The 25,315-nt window shown below is 40.9% G+C and overlaps 2 protein-coding genes across 3 annotated transcripts in view; one reads left to right on the top strand and one right to left on the bottom strand.

Annotated features, from left to right (window-relative positions):
• LOC124615701 (S1 RNA-binding domain-containing protein 1) overlaps window positions 1–23,449 on the bottom strand; it is a 235,337-nt gene extending 211,888 nt beyond the window's left edge. For both annotated transcript variants that reach the window (XM_047143740.1, XM_047143741.1), the window contains exon 1: window positions 23,266–23,449. The gene's annotated coding sequence lies outside the window, so the exon portion shown is untranslated. The remainder of the gene's footprint in view (window positions 1–23,265) is intronic.
• A 66-nt stretch (window positions 23,450–23,515) lies between these two features.
• On the top strand, window positions 23,516–25,084 carry LOC124615969 (centromere protein X-like). The gene is made up of 3 exons (XM_047144170.1): window positions 23,516–23,661; window positions 24,419–24,613; window positions 24,818–25,084. The coding sequence occupies exons 1-3, from the start codon at window positions 23,623–23,625 to the stop codon at window positions 24,926–24,928; spliced, it is 345 nt and encodes a 114-aa protein (XP_047000126.1). The 5' UTR covers window positions 23,516–23,622; the 3' UTR covers window positions 24,929–25,084.
• Window positions 25,085–25,315: the final 231 nt, after the last annotated feature.

The following is a 25,315-nucleotide window of genomic DNA, read 5'->3' on the forward strand; positions in this document are numbered from 1 at the left end:
TGGTGGGTCTGACACACCGGTGTCAATGTGTTCTTTTTTCCATTTCCAGGAGTGTAGAAATGTGTAAGTTAACATATTCTGTATATTTTCATTCACTTGTGACCTGTGGGATAATGTTCTGGAGCCACTAGTCCAACAGAGAAATAATAATTAGAAAAGAATGTGCAATTCACACGCTAACATAATGCAAGTATTTTTTTAAGCAATTGAGTATAATAATCACTGTGTCACACTACATTCCCAACCACTGCTTCCCTTTCATGTCCCTCGACTCTTATAACTGCCATCTGGTTTCTGTACAAATTGTAAATAACTTTCCCTCCCTGTATTTTACACCTGCCACCTTCAGAATTTGAAAGAGAGTATTCCAGTCAACATTTGTCCTCTAGCCATGCCTGCTTATCCATTTTGCACTTCCCGTCGATCTCATTTTTGAGACTTTGTATTTCTTTTTGACGGCTTCATTTACTGCATTTTTATATTTTCTCCTTTCGTCAATTAAATTCAATATTTCTGCTGTCACCCAAGGATTTCTACTAGCCCTCGTCTTTTTACCTACTCAATCCCCTGCTGCCTTCACTACTTCATCCCTCAAAGCTACCCATTCTTCTTCTACTGTATTTCTTTCCCCCATTCTTGTCAATTGTTCCCTTATGCTCTCCCTGAAACTCTCTACAACCTCTGGTTCTCTCAGTTTATCCAGGTCCCATCTCCTTAAATTCCCACCTTTTTGCAGTTTCTTCAGTTTCAATCTGCAGTTCATAACCAATAGATTGTGGTCAGAGTCTGAGTCCACATCTGCCCCTGGAAATGTCTTACAATTTAAAACCTGGTTCCTAAATCTCTGTCTTACCATTATATAATCTATCTGATAGCTTTTAGTATCTCCGGGATTCTTCCATGTATACAACCTTCTTTTATGATTCTTGAACCAAGTGTTGGCTATGATTAAGTTATGCTCTGTGCAAAATTCTACCAGACGGCTTCCTCTTTTATTTCTTAGCCGCAATCCATATTCGCCTACTATGTTTCCTTCTCTCCCTTTTTCTACACTCGAATTCCTTGACTATTAAATTTTCGTCTCCCTTCACTATCTGAATAATTTCTTTTATCTCCTCATACATTTCATCAATTTCTTCATCATCTGCAGAGCTAGTTGGCATATAAACTTGTACTACTGTAGTAGGCGTGGGCTTCGTGTCTATCTTGGCCACAATAATGCGTTCACTATGTTGTTTGTAGTAGCTTACCCGCACGCCTATTGCTTTATTCATTATTAAACCTACTCCTGCATTACCCCTATTTGATTTTGTATTTATAACCCTGTATTCACCTGACCAAAAGTCTTGCTCCTCCTGCCACCGAACTTCACTAATTCCCACTATATCCAACTTTAACCTATCCATTTCCCTTTTTAAATTTTCTAACCTACCTGCCCGATTAAGGGATCTGACATTCCACACTCCGATCCGTATAACGCCAGTTTTCTTTCTCCTGATAACGACGTCCTCCTGAGTAGTCCCCGCCCGTAGATCCGAATGGGGGACTATTTTACCTCCGGAATATTTTACCCAAGAGGACGCCATCATCATTTATCCATACAGTAAAGCTGCATGCCCTCGGGAAAATTACGGCCGTAGTTTCCTCTTGCTTTCAGCCGTTCGCAGTACCAGCACAGCAAGGCCGTTTTCGTTAGTGTTACAAGGCCAGATCAGTCAATCATCCAGACTGCTGCCTCTGCAACTACTGAAAAGGCTGCTGCCCCTCTTCAGGAACCATACATTTGTCTGGCCTCTCAACAGATACCCCTCCATACCATGCTGGATATGAGGTGCAAACAAGTCCATGGTCATCATTGGCGCAAAACACTATGCTGCATAGTGCATGGTGCAAAACGTACCCAAGAAGGCGCCCTTGCCCAAGAGATGGAGATGGGAAAATTTTGAAAAATGGAGGTCAAATACTACAGGGGACCATCAGATAAAGGTTGAAATGTGTGAGACTCCTTTTAGTCGCCTCTTACGACAAGTAGGAATACCTTGGGAATATTCTAATCCCCGCACCCGCAGGGGGTGTGTTGCTGTAGAGCTTGTCGACGCTCTTTAATATCCTCAGTGACATCCAGCGACCACCAAGGGACTGTCTTTCGCCGGGGGCACCCTAAGGAACGATGGATCACATTTTCCGGTGAAGAAACGATCATTGTAGTGACATGCTCAACTACAACATTGATGGCACTGTGTGGGGGAGATTCAATGGTGACAGCAGAGATGGAGGCTTCCCAGTCTGCCTTGTTTAAAGCCCATCTGGGTAGGCGTCCGTGAGCATGACACTGGGGGAGAGACAGGAAGATGGGGAAGTGGTCACTACCACACAGGTCATCATGTGCTCTCCAGTGGACTGATGGGAGAAGTCCTGGGCTGCAGAAGGATAAATCAATGGCCGAGTAAGTGCCGTGAGCCACACTGAAATTTGTGGGGCCCCAGTATTTAAGAGGCGGAGGTCGAACTGAGACAGTAAAGTTTCAAAATCTCTGCCTCGGCCAGTAAGCACCCCACAAGGGGTTATGAGCATTAAAATCTCCCAAAAGTAGGAAAGGTGTAGGGAGTTGATCAATCAGTGCAGCCACTGTGTTCTGGGGTACTACACCATCTGGAGGAAAATATACGTTGCAGACAGTTATTTCCTGTGTCATCCTTAGCCTGACAGCCACAGCTTTAAGAGAGGTTTGAAGGGGCACAGGTTCACTAAATACCAATTTCAGGACAGACACAAATTCCACCTGACACTCGATTATAGTCGCTACAGTTCTTGTAATATCCCCTATAGCCACAAAGGGCACGGGTCCGCATTGCCAGGAACCAGGTTTCCTGGAGGGCAATGCAGGAATCTGGTGTAAAGCTTAACAATTGCCGTAGCTCAGCCAGGTGGTGGAAGTAACTGCAGGAATTCCACTGGAGGATGACATTATCATGAGGCAGGGAAGGCATGAAATGCTCATTGAGGCAGTTTACTCCTCAGGTTCACCTGTTGCCACCGACTTATTCCCTGAGCAGTATATATCCATTCTGTCTGAGGGTCCCTCAAGATCTAGGTCTTCAGCGGGCACCAGAATCTCCATCTTATCCCCAGACGCAGAGCTTGTAGGTAGTGGTGGTATGGGTGCCACAGCAAGGTCTAGGTTCTTGGGGGTCGTCTTCTTTTTGGTTTGCTCTCACTGCTCCTTTAGTTTTTCCAGCTGGGAGGGCTTCACTGAGTCAGTCTCAGGGACTGAGAAGGATTGTGAAAGCCTACGGCCCTGTGATTACTTCAACCACTAGTGGGTTTCTGCTTTGCCACTGGTAGGAACCTACGAAGAGAGTGACCCGAGGGACCCCTTCCTAGAGAGAGGAGCCGAAGAATACGCACGCTTCACCGACTGAGAAGTGGGGACTGATGTCACTGATGGTTGTGGAGATGTTGCTCCCGAAGTAGGTGCCGCAGGAGCCCCCCCTCACCATCAAGGGGGCAGGTGGAGTCTGACGGTTCTGAGAGCCAACTGCATGTGGCGGAATGGAAGGTGCTAGAGCTGTTGTCATAGCAGTGGCGTAAGTGGATGTCATATGCACAGGACATGCCTCTCATACTTGCTCTTAGCCTCAGTGTAGGTCAGTCGGTTCAGGGTCTTGTATTCCATCATTTTCCTCTCTTTCTGTAAAATCCTGCAGTCTTGCGAGCATGGTGAATCATAGTCGACACAGATGGGAGGCGGGGCACATGGAGTATTGGGATGTGATGGGCGTCCACAATCTCAACATGTGACGCTGGAAGGAAAACGGAAACGCACATGGCTGAACTTCCAGCACCGAATTGGGGAGGGATATATGGCTTGACATCACAGCAGTACACCATCACCTTGACCTTCTCGGGTAATGTGTCACCCTCTAAGGCCAAGATGAAGGCACCTGTGGCAACCTGGTTATCCGTCAAACCCAATGGGCACGCTGCACGAAATGAACACCTTGCCGACTAAATTGGCGTGCGGCTTGTCGTCAGACTGCAAAAGCAGGTCCCTGTGGAATATAATATCCTGGACCATATTTAAGCTCTTATGAGGCATGATGGTAACAGAAACATCCTCCAACTTGTCACAAGCGAGTAATGCCCGTGACTGGGCAGAGGATGCTGTTTTTATCAAGACTGACCCTGACCCCATTTTGGACACGCCCTCCACCTCCCCAAACTTGTCCTCTAAATGCCCCACAAAAAAACTGAGGCTTCATTGAGATGAAAGATTCCTCATCAACTCTCGTACATACGAGGTACCAGGGTGAAATAGCTTCGCTGTCATCCTTAGCCTGGCGTTCCTCCCATGGTGTGGTCAGGTAGGGGGGTCATATTTCTTGACACTGAAGATGGATCTCGCTCGCTTATAGACTGGTGGACCACCAGCAAGAGACGATGTACTACGCTTCATCACGTGCCATCTGCCCTGATGCCACCCACTCTGACCAGAGGCCTTCTCCACAGGTGCCACCCAGTTGGGGAGTTAACAGCGCAGGCATCAGCAGACCGATCCCTGTGTAGTCAAGGGGCTACAACCAACAGGGTACATGGCGGCCCCACCACAATGGATTGGCTACCATGCTGGATATCAGATGCAAACAAGCCCATTATCATCGTCTGCGCAGAAAACAATACTGCACAGCGGATGGAAGAAAATGCACTCAGGAGGGTGACCTCGCCCAACAGCTGGAGAATGAGCGAAAGTGCAAATCCACATCGACGAAGGATGCGAAAGGTCTCAGCACACGATGGATATGATGCACCATGTAATGCGCCCTTCCCTAATTGGCTCGCTCTTTGGGAAAATTTTGAAAAATTGTGGTCAAACCCTCCAGGGGACCATCACATAAAGGCCGAAATGTGTGAGACTACTGTTAGTTGCCTCTCTCTGGGACTATTCTAACCCCCAGACCTGCAGGGGGGTGTACAGTGTGGTAAATATGTGGTAACTTCATGAGAGACACAGGCCTTCCTTAAGTCAAAGAAAACAACAGTGATGTGTTGGCAGCAGGCAGAAGCTATTCTTATTGCAGGCTCCAGGTGTAGTAAGTGCTTAAATTTGTATTAGCTCTGCCTACATCCACAATGGCTACTGGGCAAAAAGCCCTTATCCCAAGAGAGCAACACAGCCACCTGTTCACCATTCATTCAACCAACTTACACAGAACATTTGAAAGGCAGGCGGATCAATAGGTGGCCATGTAACACACGGTTTTACCAGACAGCACAATTGGGACAGTTGTGGTTTCAGTTCACTAGGTGGAAATACACCCATACACCAGATACAAATGAATACCAAGCGGGCAAGTGCTCTACCAGCAAAGGTCCCGAGTTCGAGTCTCGGTTGGGCACACAGTTTTAATCTGCCAGGAAGTTTCATATCAGCGCACACTCCGCTGCAGAGTGAAAATCTCATTCTGGAAACATCCCCCAGGCTGTGGCTAAGCCATGTCTCCGCTATATCTTTTCTTTCAGGAGTGCTAGTTCTGCAAGGTTCGCAGGAGAGCTTCTGTAAAGTTTGGAAGGTAGGAGACGAGGTACTGGCAGAAGTGAAGCTGTGAGTACCGGGCGTGAGTCGTGCTTCGGTAGCTCAGGTGGTAGAGCACTTGCCCGCGAAAGGCAAAGGTCCCGAGTTCGAGTCTCGGTCGGGCACACAGTTTTAATCTGCCAGGAAGTTTCATATCAGCACACACTCCGCTGCAGAGTGAAAATCTCATTCTGAATACCAAAGTATTTGGGGTCAGTAATCCACATTTAGATGTTGGCATGTCTCTCAGCTTCACTTTCAAAGCCACTGACCCGCAATGCATCTATTCCTAGCAGCTTATCGTCAGCTCAATCCCTGCATTAAAGCTGGTTTCCATGGTATGCACCTCAGTCCCCAGAGGTCATAGAAGATAGAAACAGAGGTCGCTCCACACATGCACCTACTGCTGTATCCACCACAACTTCGATAGCCAACAGAAAAGTTGTAGCCTTCTGCTGCATGAGCATTTCTGTCCACGTAGAGCCGGCTAGAGTCAGTTCAGTATTTGCCAGCCAGAAACTGATATACCATCAGCATTTGGACACCACTTCAGACCGGACATCGCCATCGCCACCCAGACGGCAGCACTCCTGCGACCTATGCTTTGAAGCATTGAACCTTGGTGTTCTTTGCCGTGGACAAGTTGTGCCACTCATGAGATAGAAATATGAATATGTACTTTGTTTTGAAGATAGCCTTTTCATTGGTCAAGAGAATATAACCTATGCTCTCAAGAATCTATTTTCATTTCACTGGAGAACAATTATTTCTGATAAACTTTTCCTTCACATTAATAAGAAGAGTTCTGAAGAATGTTTATTTTCTTTTTTTGTACTGCATCAGAAAGAGAACATTTGTGTGGGAAGTTTATTTGTTCAAAAAAAACAAAGTTTAATGATATCTACTTGCGATCTTGAGGAAGTATTCTGAGTGAGAAATACTTCAGTTGTAGCATTAGATTTTGAATTCCATCAGCTGCCAATGCTATGTCGTGGCCCACGTCTAGAGGGTAACGGTTCCAGATGTTAAGTAGCGAAGGATAGATTCTTATGCTCTACCTGTCTTTTGTGTAGTGGTAGTTGTTGGATGAAGTGCTTGAGCGAAATTTGTCACAAAGTATTCTGTGAGAACAATAGAGGCAGAATGAATGTTGCTTTCTACGAAGATAATAGAAATAATGGTTGCTGGCTCCTGACCACAGAAACAATGCAACTTGGCTTACACCTGTGAAGAATAGGTGTGGATATCTATGGTAGCAGTATACCTTTACCAAATTCTTTTTTCTGGTGTTTTATAAGGTAGCAAGTACAGGGATGCAGCCTTTTAAAGAATATAAAGTTTCCTCCTTATGGGTGACACCTACGTCTTTGAAGTGCCCACTTGCAATGTTTGATCACTTTATCATTTTCCCCTGGCCACCATGGGACTGGTTTCCAAGGGGATGTTCCCAAAGAAAGGGGAATCATCAATTCTGCAGCTTTAAGTATTGAAGAAGTTGGGTCCTGTATTAAGTTGTTGATATCCCCTTGTAGGCACTGGAATACAGGCAGCACTGAAATTGGTGTGTTTATTCATGGCTATTGACTGTTGTATTTAGCTTGTGTGGTGATGTTTTGACTGCTTGGACAATGTCTCTTCTGGACTTATTACTCCATGCAGTTACACCTAACACTGCTGCCTTAACACTCCCTTATTAGACTGGTGTGGAGATTCAGCCTTGCAACTCTTGGGATTTACCTCAGAGCCCAGCTATGCTCTGCCCTGTTCTTTCTTGGCATCGAACTTCTTTCTTCCATGCAGATTTCTATAAATGAAGTGGCTATAAAAAAATAAAAAAAATTAAAAAAAAATAAAAAATAAAAACACTGCTTCTCGTCTTAAATAAAGTGTAGATTGCTTCCAATTAACTCTCTATATTGTCACAAACTTTCACGTGGGAAGTTACCATTCCCAGAACCAACTAATAACTGCTGTCTCAAAGACATCTCACTAACATTCTGTGAAGAACTTAAAAGAACAATCTCTTATATACATCATATTTGTCGTCTTTGTTGCCGGAGATCTTCCATGGTACCAGAGCTCCTTGATTCCTCCTTGCTCCAAGGAGATTACAAATGCTCTACAGCAAGTAGACTCTGCACCTGTTGAGTAACACTTTCCAATAATAAGTGGCCCGATCTTTACATATTAATAGTGATCATGCACTTCTTTACTCTGAGCTCTATATTTGACGTACATGATATAAACCCTTCAATGAATGGAATGGATCACTACAAAAGCATGTCAGTCAGCTTTCTCGAGGGCCATCACTGAGGGCAGTTGGTTGGGGACTGTGAGAGGATCACGACAAATGGGAAATGACTTCTCTCTCCGAGTTTGTCATATATTCTGCATTAGTTCGACAGGAGAAGGCTGGTGGGGGAGGGGGGGGGGGGGGGGGGGGGGGAAGTACAGACTGAGATATTGATGGCTTATATGTTGCATATGCCACGATGAAATGAACTGCTGTGCCACTGTTTAGTAAATATGGGTAAACAGTGTGTATACGCGGACAAGGAAAAAATTTTTTCAGATTTCCCGGTTAAAAATACACTTTCTCCCGGTTGGAGACATAGTTATTCGCTGTTAATTGACAATATATTTTCTCTCGGAACTGTATAACTTATCAATCCTTTGAATGGTTATACATGGGTGTAGAATTTCCCGGCGCTTTAGAAAACGAAACACCTTTTGGATGGATGTTTGATGTGCAGTAAAGTGTACGCTGCATATTTTCGTATTACGAAAGTATAAATTCAAATTCCACCAAACACCGTATGTTACTTTCCGAAGCATTGAAATCGAGATTGCGATGCGTATTTGTAAGCCAGTCATAGCTCATGTTGTGGTGTCACCGCCAGACACCACACTTGCTAGGTGGCAGCCTTTAAATCGGCCGCGGTCCGTCAGTATACGTCGGACCCGCGTGTCGCCACTATCAGTGATTGCAGACCGAGCGCCGCCACACGGCAGGTCTAGAGAGACTTCCTAGCACTCGTCCCAGTTGTACAGCCGACTTTGCTAGTGATGGTTCACTGATAAATTACGCTCTCATTTGCCGAGACGATAGTTAGCATAGCCTTCAGCTACGTCATTTGCTACGACCTAGCAAAGTGCCACTACCAGTTACTATTGATGCTGTAAAACATGTACCGTCAAGAGCGATGTTCACCATTTACAGATTAAAATTAAGTATTCCAACAGCTACGTCCTTTTTTGCTAAAGTCTCACCTCCTTGTCCTGTTCCAGACCTCACGCCAGCCTGCGTGAGCTAAAACACATTCCTTTCGGCTGCCTCTCATAGTGGGTTGGCTCTCTTGCCAATCCACAACACATGTCATGTGATCTCGCCAGCCAATGACAGCGGATATTCAGAGCTTCGGACACATGGTGTAGTCACCCAATAGCAACATCACTGTTGTTGTTGTGGTCTTCAGTCCTGAGACTGGTTTGATGCAGCTCTCCATGCTACTCTATCCTGTGCAAGCTTCTTCATCTCCCAGTACCTACTGCAACCTACATCCTTCTGAATCTGCTTAGTATATTCATCACTTGGTCTCCCTCTACGATTTTTACCCTCCACGCTGCCCTCCAATGCTAAATTTGTGATCCCTTGATGCCTCAAAACATGTCCTACCAACCGATCCCTTCTTCTAGCCAAGTTGTGCCACAAACTTCTCTTCTCCCCAATCCTATTCAATACCTCCTCATTAGTTACGTGATCTACCCACCTTATCTTCAGCATTCTTCTGTAGCACCACATTTCGAAAGCTTCTATTCTCCTCTTGTCCAAACTAGTTATCGTCCATGTTTCACTTCCATACATGGCTACACTCCATACAAATACTTTCAGAAACGACTTCCTGACACTTAAATCTATACTCGATGTTAACAAATTTCTCTTCTTGAGAAACGCTTTCCTTGCCATTGCCAGTCTACATTTTATATCCTCTCTACTTCGACCATCATCAGTTATTTTACTCCCTAAATAGCAAAACTCCTTTACTACTTTAAGTGTCTCATTTCCTAATCTAATTCCCTCAGCATCACCTGACTTAATTTGACTACATTCCATTATCCTCGTTTTGCTTTTGTTGATGTTCATCTTATATCCTCCTTTCAAGACACTGTCCATTCCGTTCAACTGCTCTTCCAAGTCCTTTGCTGTCTCTGACAGAATTACAATGTCATCGGCGAACCTCAAAGTTTTTACTTCTTCTCCATGAATTTTAATACCTACTCCGAATCTTTCTTTTGTTTCCTTTACTGCTTGCTCAATATACAGATTGAATAACATCGGGGAGAGACTACAACCCTGTCTCACTCCTTTCCGAACCACTGCTTCCCTTTCATGCCCCTCGACTCTTGTAACTGCCATCTGGTTTCTGCACAAATTGTAAATAGCCTTTCGCTCCCTGTATTTTACCCCTGCCACCTTCAGAATTTGAAAGAGAGTATTCCAGTTAACATTGTCAAAAGCTTTCTCTAAGTCTACAAATGCTAGAAACGTAGGTTTGCCTTTTCTTAATCTTTCTTCTAAGATAAGTCGTAAGGTCAGTATTGCCTCACGTGTTCCAACATTTCTACGGAATCCAAACTGATCTTCCCCGAGGTCGGCTTCTACCAGTTTTTCCATTCGTCTGTAAAGAATTCGCGTTAGTATTTTGCAGACGTGGCTTATTAAACTGATAGTTCGGTAATTTTCACATCTGTCAACGCCTGCTTTCCTTGGGATTGGAATTATTATATTCTTCTTGAAGTCTGAGGGTATTTCGCCTGTCTCATACATCGTGCTCACCAGATGGTAGAGTTTTGTCAGGACTGGCTCTCCCAAGGCCGTCAGTAGTTGTAATGGAATGTTGTCTACTCCCGGGGCCTTGTTTCGACTCAGGTCTTTCAGTGCTCTGTCAAACTCTTCACGCAGTATCATATCTCCCATTTCATCTACATCCTCTTCCATTTCCATAATACTGTCCTCAAGTACATCGCCCTTGTATAAACCCTCAATATACTCCTTCCACCTTTCTGCCTTCCCTTCTTTGCTTAGAACTGGGTTTCCATCTGAGCTCTTGATATTCATACAAGTGGTTCTCTTCTCTCCAAGGGTCTCTTTAATTTTCCTGTAGGCAGTATCTATCTTACCCCTAGTGAGACAAGCCTCTACATCCTTACATTTGTCCTCTAGCCATCCCTGCTTAGCCATTTTGCACTTCCTGTCGATATCATTTTTGAGATGTTTGTATTCCTTTTTGCCTGCTTCATTTACTGCATTTTTATATTTTCTCCTTTCATCAATTAAATTCAATATTTCTTCTGTTACCCAAGGATTTCTATTAGCCCTCGTCTTTTTACATACTTTATCGTCTGCTGCCTTCACTACTTCATCCCTCAGAGCTACCCATTCTTCTTCTATTGTATTTCTTTCCCCCATTCCTGTCAATTATTCCCTTATGCTCTCCCTGAAACTCTCTACAACCTCTGGTTCTCTCAGTTTATCCAGGTCCCATCTCCTTAAATTCCCACCTTTTTGCAGTTTCTTCAGTTTCAATCTGCAGTTCATAACCAATAGATTGTGGTCAGAATCCACATCTGCCCCAGGAAATGTCTTACAATTTAAAACCTGGTTCCTAAATCTCTGTCTTACCATTATATAATCTATCTGATACCTTATAGTATCTCCAGAATTCTTCCAGGTATACAACCTTCTTTTATGATTCTTGAACCAAGTGTTAGCTATGATTAAGTTATGCTCTTTGCAAAATTCTACAAAGCGGCTTCCTCTTTCATTCCTACCCCCCAATCCATATTCACCTACTATGTTTCCTTCTCTCCCTTTTCCTACTGACGAATTCCAGTCACCCATGACTATTAAATTTTCGTCTCCCTTCACTACCTGAATAATTTATTTTATCTCGTCATACATTTCATCTATTTCTTCATCATCTGCAGAGCTAGTTGTCATATAAACTTGTACTACTGCAGCAGGCATGGGCTTTGTGTCTATCTTGGCCACAATAATGCGTTCACTATGCTGTTTGTAGTAGCTAACCTGCACCTATCCATTTCGCTTTTTAAATTTTCTAACCTACCTGCCCGATTAAGGGATCTGACATTCCACGCTCCGATCCGTAGAATGCCAGTTTTCTTTCTCCTGATAACAACGTCCTCCTGAGTAGTCCCCGCCCGGAGATCCGAATGGGGGACTATTTTACCTCCGGAATATTTTACCCAAGAGGATGCCATCATCATTTAATCATACAGTAAAGCTGCATGTCCTCGGGAAAAATGTTAAGTAGCAAGAAAAACAAAGCTTCCACATATAATACTGCTCTCTAAGGCCAATACGCTGCAAGAGAAGCTAAGCTTTCACATATAATGTTGGCCTTTTATGCACGTATTACATTTTAAGATGTATCACACAAATGTGCTAGTAATTTTTTTAATAACGACATAAATGTGTGATCTTCTGGGCTCATCATCAAAGAGCTGAGTTTTAAATGAGTCCCAGATTCCCAGTGAAGTAGGCATCGACCTGATATTAAGCTTTTCAATGTGGTTTCGGGATGTAAATTTCCTTGGGTACCGGTACTTTGTTATCTCATATCGGGTTCTTTGTTATGGCATAATGCCATACGTGCTAGAAGATGAAAACGTACACTTGAAATGCTCCGAACAGTTGAAACTAGCCAATAGTTTGAAATTAAACCCTTCGTTTCAAATATATTGACTGCCTCAGGGGAAAAGATTAATAAAAGAAAATTTCTTCAGCAAACTGACAAAAATAACTTCATTGTTCTGCATGGCAATTAATGCTTGACTGTCAGAAAGGTGGAAATAAAATAAAATCTGAAACTAATAACGTATTTTAGCCTTCCATAATTATGTGAATGTATTTTAATTCACATGATAGCACCAAGCCAAAGAAATCAATTTCTTTTTTTTCATTTGACGTGAGTGCAGTAGACAAAGCGGAAACAGCAAAATCACTAAATGTAAACACGGGTCACATGGAGACTAACCGCTTCCCTATTATAACTCAGACTGCTCTGCGCATCAGACCCGTATCTACGATATTTCCGAACCGGGGCAATAGTAGATAGTGGCGTCCCTCGAGTGTTTGGAATAGGACGTCAAAAATTTTTTAAAAAATCGAATTTTCAAAAGTGCGTTCATTTTGTAGCGCACATCATTCTGAAGACTCTAATACATAAAACATACGTGTCCGAGGAATTGTGAGACATGTTACCTGATCTTAAGTGTGCCAAAGTGCAGTGCCAGACCCCTTCACACAGCATTCTTCTATCGCACGTCACTGTATTTCGGTCTGTGGAATTGAAACGTGTATATTTTGTACTGGAAGCCACCAAACTATATTCAGGACAGTGGTAATTAAAATGTCCTATGGTGCCTCTCCTGCTTCCAGTCGACTGGTTTGACATCCTACCCCTCTCTCTTATTATTATTATTATTTTTAAACTCTTCAGAAAATTTGTGCTCTTTATTCCCTATTAGCCAACAACTTGCTGCTTTGTGTGACATAAAATTAAGCATAGGATACATAAAACTAGTAAAGAGAAGAGACAAGCAAGACAGTACACATTTCTTCAATCCTTAGCTCCCAGAACTTTTTTCTCTCTAATCTTGCTACAGCTTTACATGGCGCGCTTTCCTTTCTGCAAAAGAATCTGTTACCTCATCAAAGTTCGTCAAACAGTTCACTACATGAAAAATCGAAATGTCGTTGTCTGCTACTGAAAAAGTTGTTAATAGAAATAGTACTAACGACTGGTGTGGTTTCTCGATCTGATTACGTCTGTTGTCTCTGTCTGGTAGACGAAAGAAAATAGGCTCAAATGGCTCTGAGCACTATGTGACTTAACTTCCGAGGTCATCAGTCGCCTAGAACTTGGAACTAATTAAACCTAACTAACCTAAGGACATCACACACATCCATGCCCGAGGCAGGATTCGAACCTGCGACCGTAGCGGTCGCTCGGCTCCAGACTGTAGTGCCTAGAACCGCACGGCCACTCTGGCCGGCAGAGAATAGGCCTTTCTACTATTGCAGCAACTGTAACACACACCAAATAAACGAGACTGTTTTGGCAGAAATGGTCATTTTTATAACACGGCAGATTATAATTCACAAAGTACCAACATCAAATGCCTACTACAAGCAAAAAGCTTTACGTTAGGAAATAGTTTTACACTTCATTCATAGGATTCAGTTTCTCAAGCATGAGATCGAAAAGTGGTAGTGCGAAATTTTTATAGAAATTTGGAATCGTCTTATTCTTCGATAATTTGTGTGATGTCCCCGTTTCTTCTCCTTCCTCGTTCTAACAAACAATGTTGTCATCACTAATTCTGTATCTATTCCTGCCAATGTCAAAGCTTATTCGCCGGTTAACTTCACTAACTCTGCCAGAATCACCAGTTTAGTTATCCCGTGATTAATCTCCAGTTAGGCATTGTTACGTGTTCGTACAACGTGTTTTCCGCGCTACTTCCAGAATAGACCTTAAATCGGCTGCTAGCCGAAGACTGTACAACTGGCCCTTGCTAGTATAGCGATCTGGTCAAAAATTTTCTGTCAAAATTTCATTTTCTTGGATACACCGAGAAGATAATACGTAATCTTTCTTACCTGTTATTCCTGTTAGTCGTTTATTCGCACTTCGGTAGTCTGAATCTATGGATTTCGCTGGTAGTCGTAACAACGCTCATCATTTGCAAACCCTATCAACCACATAATCAGACAGTGGTTGGCTTTCTTTTGTTCGGCTATACTCTCCTCAGCTCGTATAGATACTTTTGTCTGCAGGAAAGTTTATTTATAGACGTGATGAGGATTCCACCGACAGAGACATCACGTACACTACGCACGCATTAACAAATCAACATACGATTCATGCTGAAATCATATTTAGAATGTGTTCAACAACGTTCAAAAACCGACAGGGACATGTTTCAAAGTCATACGAATAAAAGATAGACCAATGTGCGCTGGATGCTAGGTGCTTTGTGAAACAAGGTTTATATGAATTTGCCTCCCCCCCCCCCCCCCCCCCGCACTCCTATATCCAGGCCGCTTGTTGGTCGCACCAGTAGAATTTTTCCCGGTAGCACCTAGCTGCCCCCGCCCCCAACCCTTTTTTTTTTCTGCGCCTACTTACACAGCCAACAGCCACGTTTCTGTAGCCAGAAGCGGAAGAAGATACTACTCAACTGCGCATGCATATGCTCATCGGAGGCAATTTGTTGTTACGAAGCATTGCATACTCTTCCTAAAGCCTTTGACACATTTCGCTGTTGGCAGACGCTTGTATGAGCACTGTGTTTTGTTACTGTATATGGCGCATTTCCTTTGCAATTTAAGTTTTATTTTAGTTTTTTTTTCTCTCGTTCATGTTTTATGGCTGCAGTATTATTCTGCAGTAGCAGAATACAGTAGTATCCTTTGTTAGAGTATTGGTTCTTATCAGCCAAAATTATGAACATTTAACTGAGAACAAAAACAATGAAAAATTCCCGGATTTTTCCCGGTTTTCTGCCAGGTGAAAAAATTCCCGGGTTTTTCCCGGATCTCCCGGTTGTCTCGGGTCGTAGACACCATGGTAAAGTATGTTACTACTTGATCCATTCAAGTACCTCGGTAACAGGTTGTGTAGCTACCCCACAATGTGTTGTAGGTACTGGAATCACCTTCTAGGAGAAAAGGTGGAGGCAGGTGACATCAGGTGAACAATCTACTGGAATGTCAGATCCCAGTCTGTAGAAAGATAGGTGTTGTTGTTGTTGTTGTTGTTGTTGTTGTTGTTGTTGCTGCTGCTGCTGCTGTGGTCTTCAAGGGCCCTACACATGCACCAACCAACCGACGGACATAAAAATTGGACACGTATAGGCATTTGGACTGACCATCAAACTTGTCTTGTCGGGATGTCGGGCGGGTAGGACCATCCAACAGTCGTTCCTCCCAACACTCCACCCAACAAACTGTGTCTTGTGTAGCTCTGTAGTTTCAGCTGTCTGACAAAAGTTTGTCTTTTTCAGTGCATGCGGGATTAAACGCAGGCATTCATGCAAGGAGTACAGCAATACGGATGCAAAAAATGAAGTACTTTTTAAATCAATCCATAATGGCACTACGGAATTAATGCCATTAACTGCCAGTGGGCATTGATTTATATCAATGAAGCAAGTAGAAAATTTGCGCCGGACTGGGATTTGCTGCCTGGTTTTCTGCTCACTAGACAGATGCACTGACCTCTACACCATCCGGACACAGTGGCAATCACAACTGCGTGGATACCCTAGCATGCTTCCTGTCACACGCAAATACTCAACTTATACCAAACACTTCTGGTGTAGTGCCCCTGCTCATTAACCTCATTACTCACAGCACCTTACCAATTCCCATAAAATTTTTGGCCTGGTGTGCATCTGCACTGAAGGGATCATTGTCTGTCGGCACCTTGGTGTATCCCAGTTATCTTGACCTCCCTAAATAACTGATTGTCGAGATGCAAACTACAAAATGTTTCAAGCAAATGTTCTTTGGACATCACGGGGACATCAATCAGCACAATTGCCTTCATTGCAGTTTTGTTATTTTACAAAGATATGAACAATTGTATGACTTTTTAAGTGGCACCCCATATTTTTTATTCGGTAATTCATTTACTCTCCTAAAGACCTATTCAAAAATGTATCACAGTGTACCATTACTGAAACACAACGTTATTAATTACATAACACCACATTGATTTTGAGCCCGGGATCACAAACTCGTCCACTTGCTGGAGTTGTCAGAAAACAAGTAAAAACATAACACAAAATTAACTCTGACTCTCCTGTACCACTGCCCAGGAGGAGAACATTCAAAGGTGCTCAAAGTGGTGACCCTGGACACCAATACACTGGAGCACTCGTTCAATGAAAGAATTATTTACTGCTTCCAGTGTTGCCTGCTGAATTGAATTACAAGCAAGTGCGATACGTTCCTGCACGTCCTCTGGAGTTGTTGGAATAACACGGCAGACAACGTTCAAAGAAAAAAAGTCCAGAGGATTTAAGTCAGGAGACGTAGCAGACCAAGTAACTATTCCTCCTCGACCAATCCATCTGGCAGGATACCTTTGGTTCAGAACACATGTGAACGCAAGGCATTACATGCTGGACACCCATCGTGTTGATACCACATAAGCATTCTGGTTCTTAGCAGCACTTCATCCAGAGGAGGAGGAAGAATTCGTCTGAGGAAGTTGGGAAGTTGGCATTTGCTGTGCTGTTTAGACTACCATTGATGAATAAGGGCCAATAATTGTAGTACCAATCATCCCACACCAGACTAACTCTCCACCTGTGTAAGCCATCATGAGTTGTCGCTGGACCACTAATGCATGGTCCTCGTATTTACCCGTCCTTTGTCTGAGAAGGAACATTCATCGGTAAATAGAACATTGGAGAAGAAGTTTGGGTTGGTGAGGATTTGCTGCTGTGCCCACTGACACAACTGTACACAATTCTGGAAATCATTTCCATGCAATTCTTGATGTAGGTGTACATGGTAAGGGTGGAACTGATAACATGTAAGAATACGACACTCACTAGTTTTAGGAATACCAATCGCATGTTCAAGCTGTCATGTGCTCACATGTGGAGTCATAGCAACAGAAGTGAGAACAGTAACTTTGGCAGCTTCGTGTCTGGGAGTGCTACGACAATTGCGTTGTCGCTGCTTGAAACTTCCCGTTTCCGGAAGCGTCACAACAAGACAAGAAAACATCCATTGAGAAGGTGGGTTCTTGTCAGGATATCGCTCTCTGTACAGTTCTGCTGCCTGCATAGCATTTCGCCTACTTTCAACAACAACAATAAAAGAAACGTTATGTTGATGCAGTTTATAGGAAGGGCAGCCTTTACTTATGCCTCCTCTACACAACAGTATTTAAAAGGACGTAACTACTGTGCTAAATGCACCCATACATAAGAAAACAGTATCGCAATTACTGTTCTGCTAACTTACATTCCCCATAGATGAGTAGCATTTCTACTTTCTCTTCGTCGGTGTACATTCTACTAACACAACTCTTCAACTGACAACGGCTGATGGAATCATGGGTGTGCATTCTACTTATGTTTACATTTGTCCTCCGTTAATGTCAGCACATAGATGTGTTCCATTACCCCAAGTACCTGCATTAGGCGCTGGGAGCATCAACATCACTGTTGTGTTATGTAATTAATAACGTTGTGTTTCACTGATTGGTACACTGTGATACATTTTTGAATACGTCTTTAAGAGAGAAAATGAACTGTTGAATAAAAAATACACGGTGCCATTTAAAAAAGTCATACCACTGCTCGTATCATTGTAAAAAACAAAGCTACAATGAAGGCAATCATGCTGATTGATGTCCCCCTGATGACTAAAGAACATTTGCTTGAGACATTTTGTAATTTTCATCTGGACAAACAGTTATTTATGGTGGTCAAGATAAATGGGACAATATATATATATATATATGCTGTCTGTTCTTTCGGACATGTCCAACCTGAGTTTGAATCCTGGTCTGGCACAAATTTTCAACATGACATTGTGATACAAATCAATGACCAATGGCAGATGTCATTAATTCCTTTGTGTCTTGATTCACAGTAGCTGCAGTATCAAAATGGTGTCTTTCTTTCTTCTTCAATTTTGAAACGAGTTTCTTAAACTTACAGATCAGCCTTCATCCTGTGCATATAAATAAATTAATAATGATCACATGAACATCTTTTGTTTTATTTATTTTGCTTTATCATAATGTATTTCCTCAGTTAACTATAAATCATGCTGCAAGTTTCAGGAATCATTTCAATTAATAACTGAAGGGACACATCACCAATTCTTAGATAATTACAAAAACCATCAGTTCCCAGGAGCTTAAGTGGGAGAACATGGGCACATTTCATTTCTTGCATTAGCCACTTCTTCGCCCAAAGCTTTCTCCCCCCCCCCCTTTTTTTTACCCCTAAAACAGTCAAGGCAAACCCATGTTTCTGTGTAAAACCAAGTGGGCTCTCGTAGAGCATAAACAATGAACTTCGGATAAACAAATCACAACAAGATGACAGCACTTTAGTCACTGAGAGCAATCAGTTGGGATGTGTGTAGGCTGCTACGAAATTGGTTGGTCAATCAATAAGTTGGTGTGTGTAGAGGCCTTCAGTCCTACAACTGGTTTGATGCAGCTCTCCACTCATGTTACTGCATACAGGGCAAGCCTCTTAAGTCGCTGGATATTACTGCAACCTAAAAGCTATTTTAGCCTGCATAATGTAGTCATCTCTCTTGTTAAAGGATTGTAAATAATATTACAAGTTCACATTTGTTTCTGTTACATGTGTGCAAGTATCTTTGATGTATTTGTTCTTTGTATTAGAGATGTGTGAAGTTTAAAAAAATATGTAGTTCTTCTGTTGTTGATCTTACGTTAAGTTCTGGCACTTAAATAAATCTTTGCGCAATCATTTAGAGGTTGGATATATTTATATTTTTATTCTAACATGGTAGCAGAGGAGCATGGTTCCGATTAGCATTGATTTGATATATAATTGAGACGTGTTTAATAGTGTCAGAATCGATTAATTCAAGCAGGTGGCTTGTGACACGATCACCCTTTCTGCAGACAGTTCACGAAGTTATTCGACATGTTTGTAAGCGTAAACAGAAAATAAGGACAAAACATCATAACTGAAGAAAATCAACAGGTTGAAAAATTAAATGGCGTATTCTCATGAGGGATGTCTTGGAATGTGATGCTCTTTACAATGTTGTATGTGGATTTTTGTGAAACCGGAAACAAATGTTGAAGATTATGTAACGAAATTAAGTGCTTGGATGAAAGCGAATTCAAAAGCGAAGAAACGTCTCGTTTTGTTACTGGAAATAAAACCACTACTTCGAGTAGCTACATGTGAAACTGCAAAACATGTTTGGGATAAATTACACCAGATTTATGATATTCATTCTGCTGAAAATATCGACTTGTTACGACATAAGTTTCGCAATATCGAATTGGAATGGTCAGGCGGTATGCAAGGACGAAGTACAAGTCTTATGTCTATGCTAAATAAACCGACAGAGGAAGCTGATGTGTGTGCATGTTTGCTTCAGACACTGCCAAAAGAATTTGATCACATTTACGTAACTTGGCATGATCTACCACAAGCTGACAAAATGTGGCATAAACTACAGAAAAGGTGTTTGAATTATGAGTTGCGAATTTAAGACAGAGAAGAAACAAATGTAGCTGCTGCAATGTTTTCAAGAACCAAGGGAAGTCTATCTACACAGCAATGAAGCAAAATTAAATTGGGTAATGCGAAAAAGGTGCAAAATTCAAGCAACCACGATGTGAAGAAATGTTTCACATGTGGTAAGATTGGACACACATCGAAAGACTGCAAAACGGGCATAGCGGGTTTTAAATGCAAAAGCAAAGGTCATCTCTCCAGGAACTGTCCTAGTGGTGGTGGTTATTCTGCAATGTTATCAGCTGTGAAAACACTGTCACGGGAAATTCCAGAAGAACCTTTGTTGAAAGTATGTAATTTACCTACAAATGTAGATGTATCAGAATGTGACAAGTGGTATATTGATAGTGGCGTGACACATCACATTACAAATCATCAAGAGTGGTATGTTTTATACACTCCTTTTGATGTACCACAGAAAATGTAAGGTGGTAAAAATAATGTGCATATCGAAGCATTTGGGAGTGGTCATATTGATGTTGAAACTTTTAATGGAAGAGAGTGGACTAAACGATATTTTGAAGATGTATGGTATTGTCCAGATGGTGCTTGCAATTTATTTTCTGTTAAAAAGGCCAGAGAAAAAGGTATTGATAGAAGTATCAAAAATGTGGTCATTTTATAGAGACAATATTCCAATTGTGATTGCTCTATCTAAAACCAATAATGAACATAATCGTTTGGCAGTGAAAGTGATTAAGAAAGGAAAGTCCTGTGTAGTAAAGGAAGCTCCTGATACTCTTCAATTGTGGCATGAAAGATTTGGGCACCAAAACAAACAACATGTACAATCATTTTTGACTGCTCATGATATCAATGTAAAGTTAGACAATGAATTATGTGAAGGTTGTATGCTAGGTAAACATCGTAGGCTAGTTTTTGGTTCACAAGTTGACAAGTCAAGTAGCCCACATGAATTAATCTTCGCTGATGTCTGTGGTCCAATGGAAGAAAACGATTTAGCTGGCCATTCATATTTTATTGTTTTTCAAGATGACTTCTCAAGCTTCAGTGTGACATATCTTTTGTGGAAAAAGGATGAGGTAAACGAGAAGTTGCCAATATTTATTGAGCTGGTGAAAACACAAGCTCAATGTACCATTAAAGAACTGTGGACTAATAGTGGCAAGGAGTTTGACAATAATGATGTGAGAAGATATGCAGAGTTAATTGGATTGAAACATTCTTTGACTGTGCCATATACACCACAGCAAAATGGAGTTGCTGAGCGTGAAAACAGGATTATCTGTGATATGGCACGTTCATGGCTTCAGTCAGCAAAGCATATTCAAAAAGCTTTATGAGTAGAAGCTGGGCAAACAAAGGTTTAAGGAAAGACACCAATAGAATTATTTTTGAGAAGGAAGAGTCAGTTTAATCATCTAAAAGTATTTGGGACAGAATGTTTTGTCTGGATTCCAGGACAGAAACAGAGAAAGTTTACTGCCAAATCTCTGAAAGGTTATATAGTTGGCTATCGTGTATACCTTCCTGAGAGGCATTCAGTTATTGTTCTGTTGTTGATTTTACATTAAATTCTGGCACTTAAATAAATCTTTGTGCAATTATTTAGAGGTTGAATAATATCTCTATACAATTTTTATCCTCCACACTTCCCTCCAATACTAAGTTGATGATTCCTCGACATCTCAAAATGTGTCCAGTCAATCAAATCCTTTTTTTAAAATCCTGTTGTGTCTTAAGTTTGTTTTCTCCCCAATTTTATTCTTAGTCATGTAATCTACTCATCTAATTTATAGTGTTCTTCTGTAGCATCTCATATCAAAGCTACTACTCCCGCCTTGTAAGAACAGCTTATCTTACACATTTCACTTCTGTACAAGACTACACTCCAGACAAATACCTTCAGGAAAGAACTCCTGATACTTACATTTATATTCAAACTTAACAAATTTGTCTACTTCAGAAATGCTTTTCTTTCCATTTTCAGCCTGCATCATATATCCTCTGTGCTTTGGCCACCATCAGTTACTTTACTGCCCAAATATCAAGACACATCTGCTACTTTTACTGTCTCATTAACTAATCTACTTTTCTCAGTAGTGCCTGATTTAATTAGAATACATTCCATGACAATGTTGATTGGAATACTCTGTTTCAAATTCTGAAGGTGGCAGGTGTAAAATATAGGGAGCGAAAGGCTATTTACAATTTGTACAGAAATCAAAAAGCACTTATAAGAGTTGAGGGGCATGAAAGGGAAGCAGTGGTTGGGAAGGGAGTGAGACAGGGTTGTAGCCTATCCCCGATGTTATTCAATCTGTATATTGAGCAAGCAATAAAGGAAACAAAACAAAAGTTCGGAGTAGGAATTAAAATCCATAGAGAAGAAATAAAAACTTTGAGGTTAGTCGATGACATTGTAATTATTCTGTCAGAGACAGGCACTGTAAAAGGTAAAATCCGCAGTTGTGCATACGTGAACAGCAGCAGCACCTAATGCTATACCGGGTAGAACTTAATCATCAAAAGTGCCTGCAAGAAACAATGTACACACATCACCCTTAAGTCACAGGTCAAAGAAGACATTTGGGATCGGATGTTTCTGTTGACCCAGAAAAATGAAAGTAGATGTTTGAGTTCTGCAAGGTGGTGAAAACAACTATGACATTTCCACTGGATGATCGTTGTAGAAGTACTCAGGGGTGGTGGGAAGGAGGTGAGTAATGGGTCTTATTTCGTCTCCGCCTGCCCCATCTATTGGGGAGGGATGATGTCACTTTACAATATTTTATACGAACATTTAAATTCCCAACTAAAACCATATATTTGTTGACGACAATGATAATAAAACGAGACTGTGTGAAATTGTTTGTGAATGTGGTATTTTAATTGCAATCAAATAATAAAATTGAACCACAACCAAACATATATCGTAATAATGGTACATATTGTGCATTCATCAACTGTTGCATACAAAGCGACCTTTATCACTAAATATGTAGTTTTCTGTTGCTAAATATTGTACAGTCCGTTATGCGTTAGCAAGATAGTTTATTTTAATCAACAACAAAACAATTTATGTACCTATAAAGGAAAATTTCATGTGCCTCAATTCAGTGCACTCATTCTATAATCTTCGAAGAAAAGGGAATGTGAAGTTAAAACAGTTTAAGCAAACCAGAACCTTTTTTTAAACGGGATAAATCGGTTTGTTGATGCTGTAATGCGAGTGATGCAAACCACGTATTTTATTTAATGAACGTCTGCGACATAGCACCTAAGTGAGGTATACTGTAAAAATAATGCTGCAATTCTGAACGCACCACAGTTTTTTTTCGCCTAGATTTTGTATAATAAATTCCACGATTAATACAAAAGTTACTTACAATTACCGGCTTTTCTTTCTTGTTCGCTTTCTTAGGCATTGCAGAAGACCTATGGAAGTTGTCACACAATACATTTCGCCATGTCCTTAAACCCTTGCATAATGCATAACAGTTTAACATAAATAAACTGTCTTGATTTCTAATTACCCACGACACAAACTTTTTTGTCTGTTGGAGACACACAAATTCGATACGTAAGATCTTTGGTAAACAAAGTAAATAACTACTTTGACTAAATTATCAGTGATCTCTGGCAGGTGGAAACAACGCTGCAGTAAAAAAATATCTTCCGTGCCCGTGACAGTTGTTAATTGTTATAGTAGTGTTGTTTACGTATTAGCATTTGGATTCTTGGAAATGGAAAACGTCTGTGGATTTACTGATACATTTGTCAACGTATGTCATAGGAGAATCACTATTGCAGACGCTTTTATAACGGAAGAATTACGAAATAAAAGTTATATGTTCCATTTCCGATTACGGATTTCTAAATTATAATATTTATACTTGATGATCAAAAGATGACGTGCAAAATTTTAGGCACTTATGCAGTTTAGCAGGTACGGAAAAAATTTATAAATTTTTTTCAAAATTTGATCGATTATAGTCAAATTTGATACGCTGATTACGAATACGATATTTATATTCGCCCCAGTCAATTATTTACATCAAAAAAATTGTTTTAAATTTTTTTAAATTTTTTTTATTTTTCAATATTTTGTCGATATAGTGAATTCTGATGCGCTGATTTCGAATATAACATCCATTTTCATTTTTCCCTTGACCGTCGGTGATATCTTCTGCCCGATAAGCGCGGCGCTGCCGATGACGCAACATTGCGTAATACACTAACTAATCAGTATTTTCAAATCATAGGCGGCCGCTGCCGCGGCCGCATTCCAAAAAAAAAACTCCCAACCTAACCTCAAGTGGGCTACGCTACAGATCACTTTATTTATGAAAATACAAAGTACAATCACCAACAAACTTTACATATTCACCCACAAAGCTCTCCAAGCCAGATACATTTGGAATGAAAAATTTTTTCCGTACCTGCTAAACTGCATAAGTGCCAAATTTTAGATGTTGTGATGGTTAGTTGAAACCTTAAGTTCAAAAAATAACCGAAAGTTACGTTTTGCAATTGTTTCAGGAACAAGTGCTTGAAATTATAAAACTTCACTTTAAAGATGATAAAACAAAAGTTAGGGAAGAAACTGCATGTATGGTTTCTGAAATAATACACAAGTTCGTAATTGAGGGTCTCCTAAGGGCAAAATACGTTGCCTGGCTTGATGGAGAAAGTGAAATAACGTACGATCATATGAAAGCAATTCTCCCTACACTGGTATGTTGTTGACTTATTAAATACTTTGAAATATTTTCGTTTTATACTGTGTAAATGAAATTTCTTTTAGTTACTAGATTTCAGCTAAAAACGAGGGCTAAGATCCATGGATGCAAGTGCTTAAAGATGCCGAGGAATAGATAACTACATTACATTTCTGATGGTGGCATGCATCACTCAATTGCCAAATAAACCATTTTTCAGAATAACATTGGATACGGGTCGCGTTTCGTGTCTCATGACATGTACAAATATAATGAAACGTTGAAAGGCCCAGCTACGGAAATTGAATCTGTTCAAAACAGCAAACATTGAATGAGTAAAATAATTAATACGAATATGTAAAAATATAATGAATATGTGTAAATAGTAATTTGTGTAATTGATACAATTTTTTTCACTTTCTTTTGATACAAAAATGAGAAGTTGTAGAAATGTAGTCCTTACATTAAAAACAGTCTTGTACTAGTAGTTATTTTCTCTTTTTTAAAATATTTCCTGTCTTTGAAATTTCCATTTTTATATCACTTTGTTTTGTAGGCTGTTGAATATATAGGTACCACTTTGTGAGTAAACGGTATTTATATGAATAAGATTGTCTTATATCATATATTCATAGCTAATATTGATTGTTTCAATCCAGTTATTTATTTCTTGTATCATTAAGTTTTTAATGGTATGCAACTTGTATGTAGGCTATAC

Source organism: Schistocerca americana, chromosome 5, assembly GCF_021461395.2.
Source record: "Schistocerca americana isolate TAMUIC-IGC-003095 chromosome 5, iqSchAmer2.1, whole genome shotgun sequence".
NCBI lineage: Eukaryota > Metazoa > Arthropoda > Insecta > Orthoptera > Acrididae > Schistocerca > Schistocerca americana.

Coding starts and splice junctions, on each gene's coding strand:
- LOC124615969 (XM_047144170.1), top strand. CDS start 23,623: ATGGAAAACGTCTGTGGATTTACTGATACATTTGTCAAC. Junction 23,662..24,418: donor TTACTGATACATTTGTCAAC/GTATGTCATAGG, acceptor CAATTGTTTCAG/GAACAAGTGCTTGAAATTAT. Junction 24,614..24,817: donor AAGCAATTCTCCCTACACTG/GTATGTTGTTGA, acceptor ACCATTTTTCAG/AATAACATTGGATACGGGTC.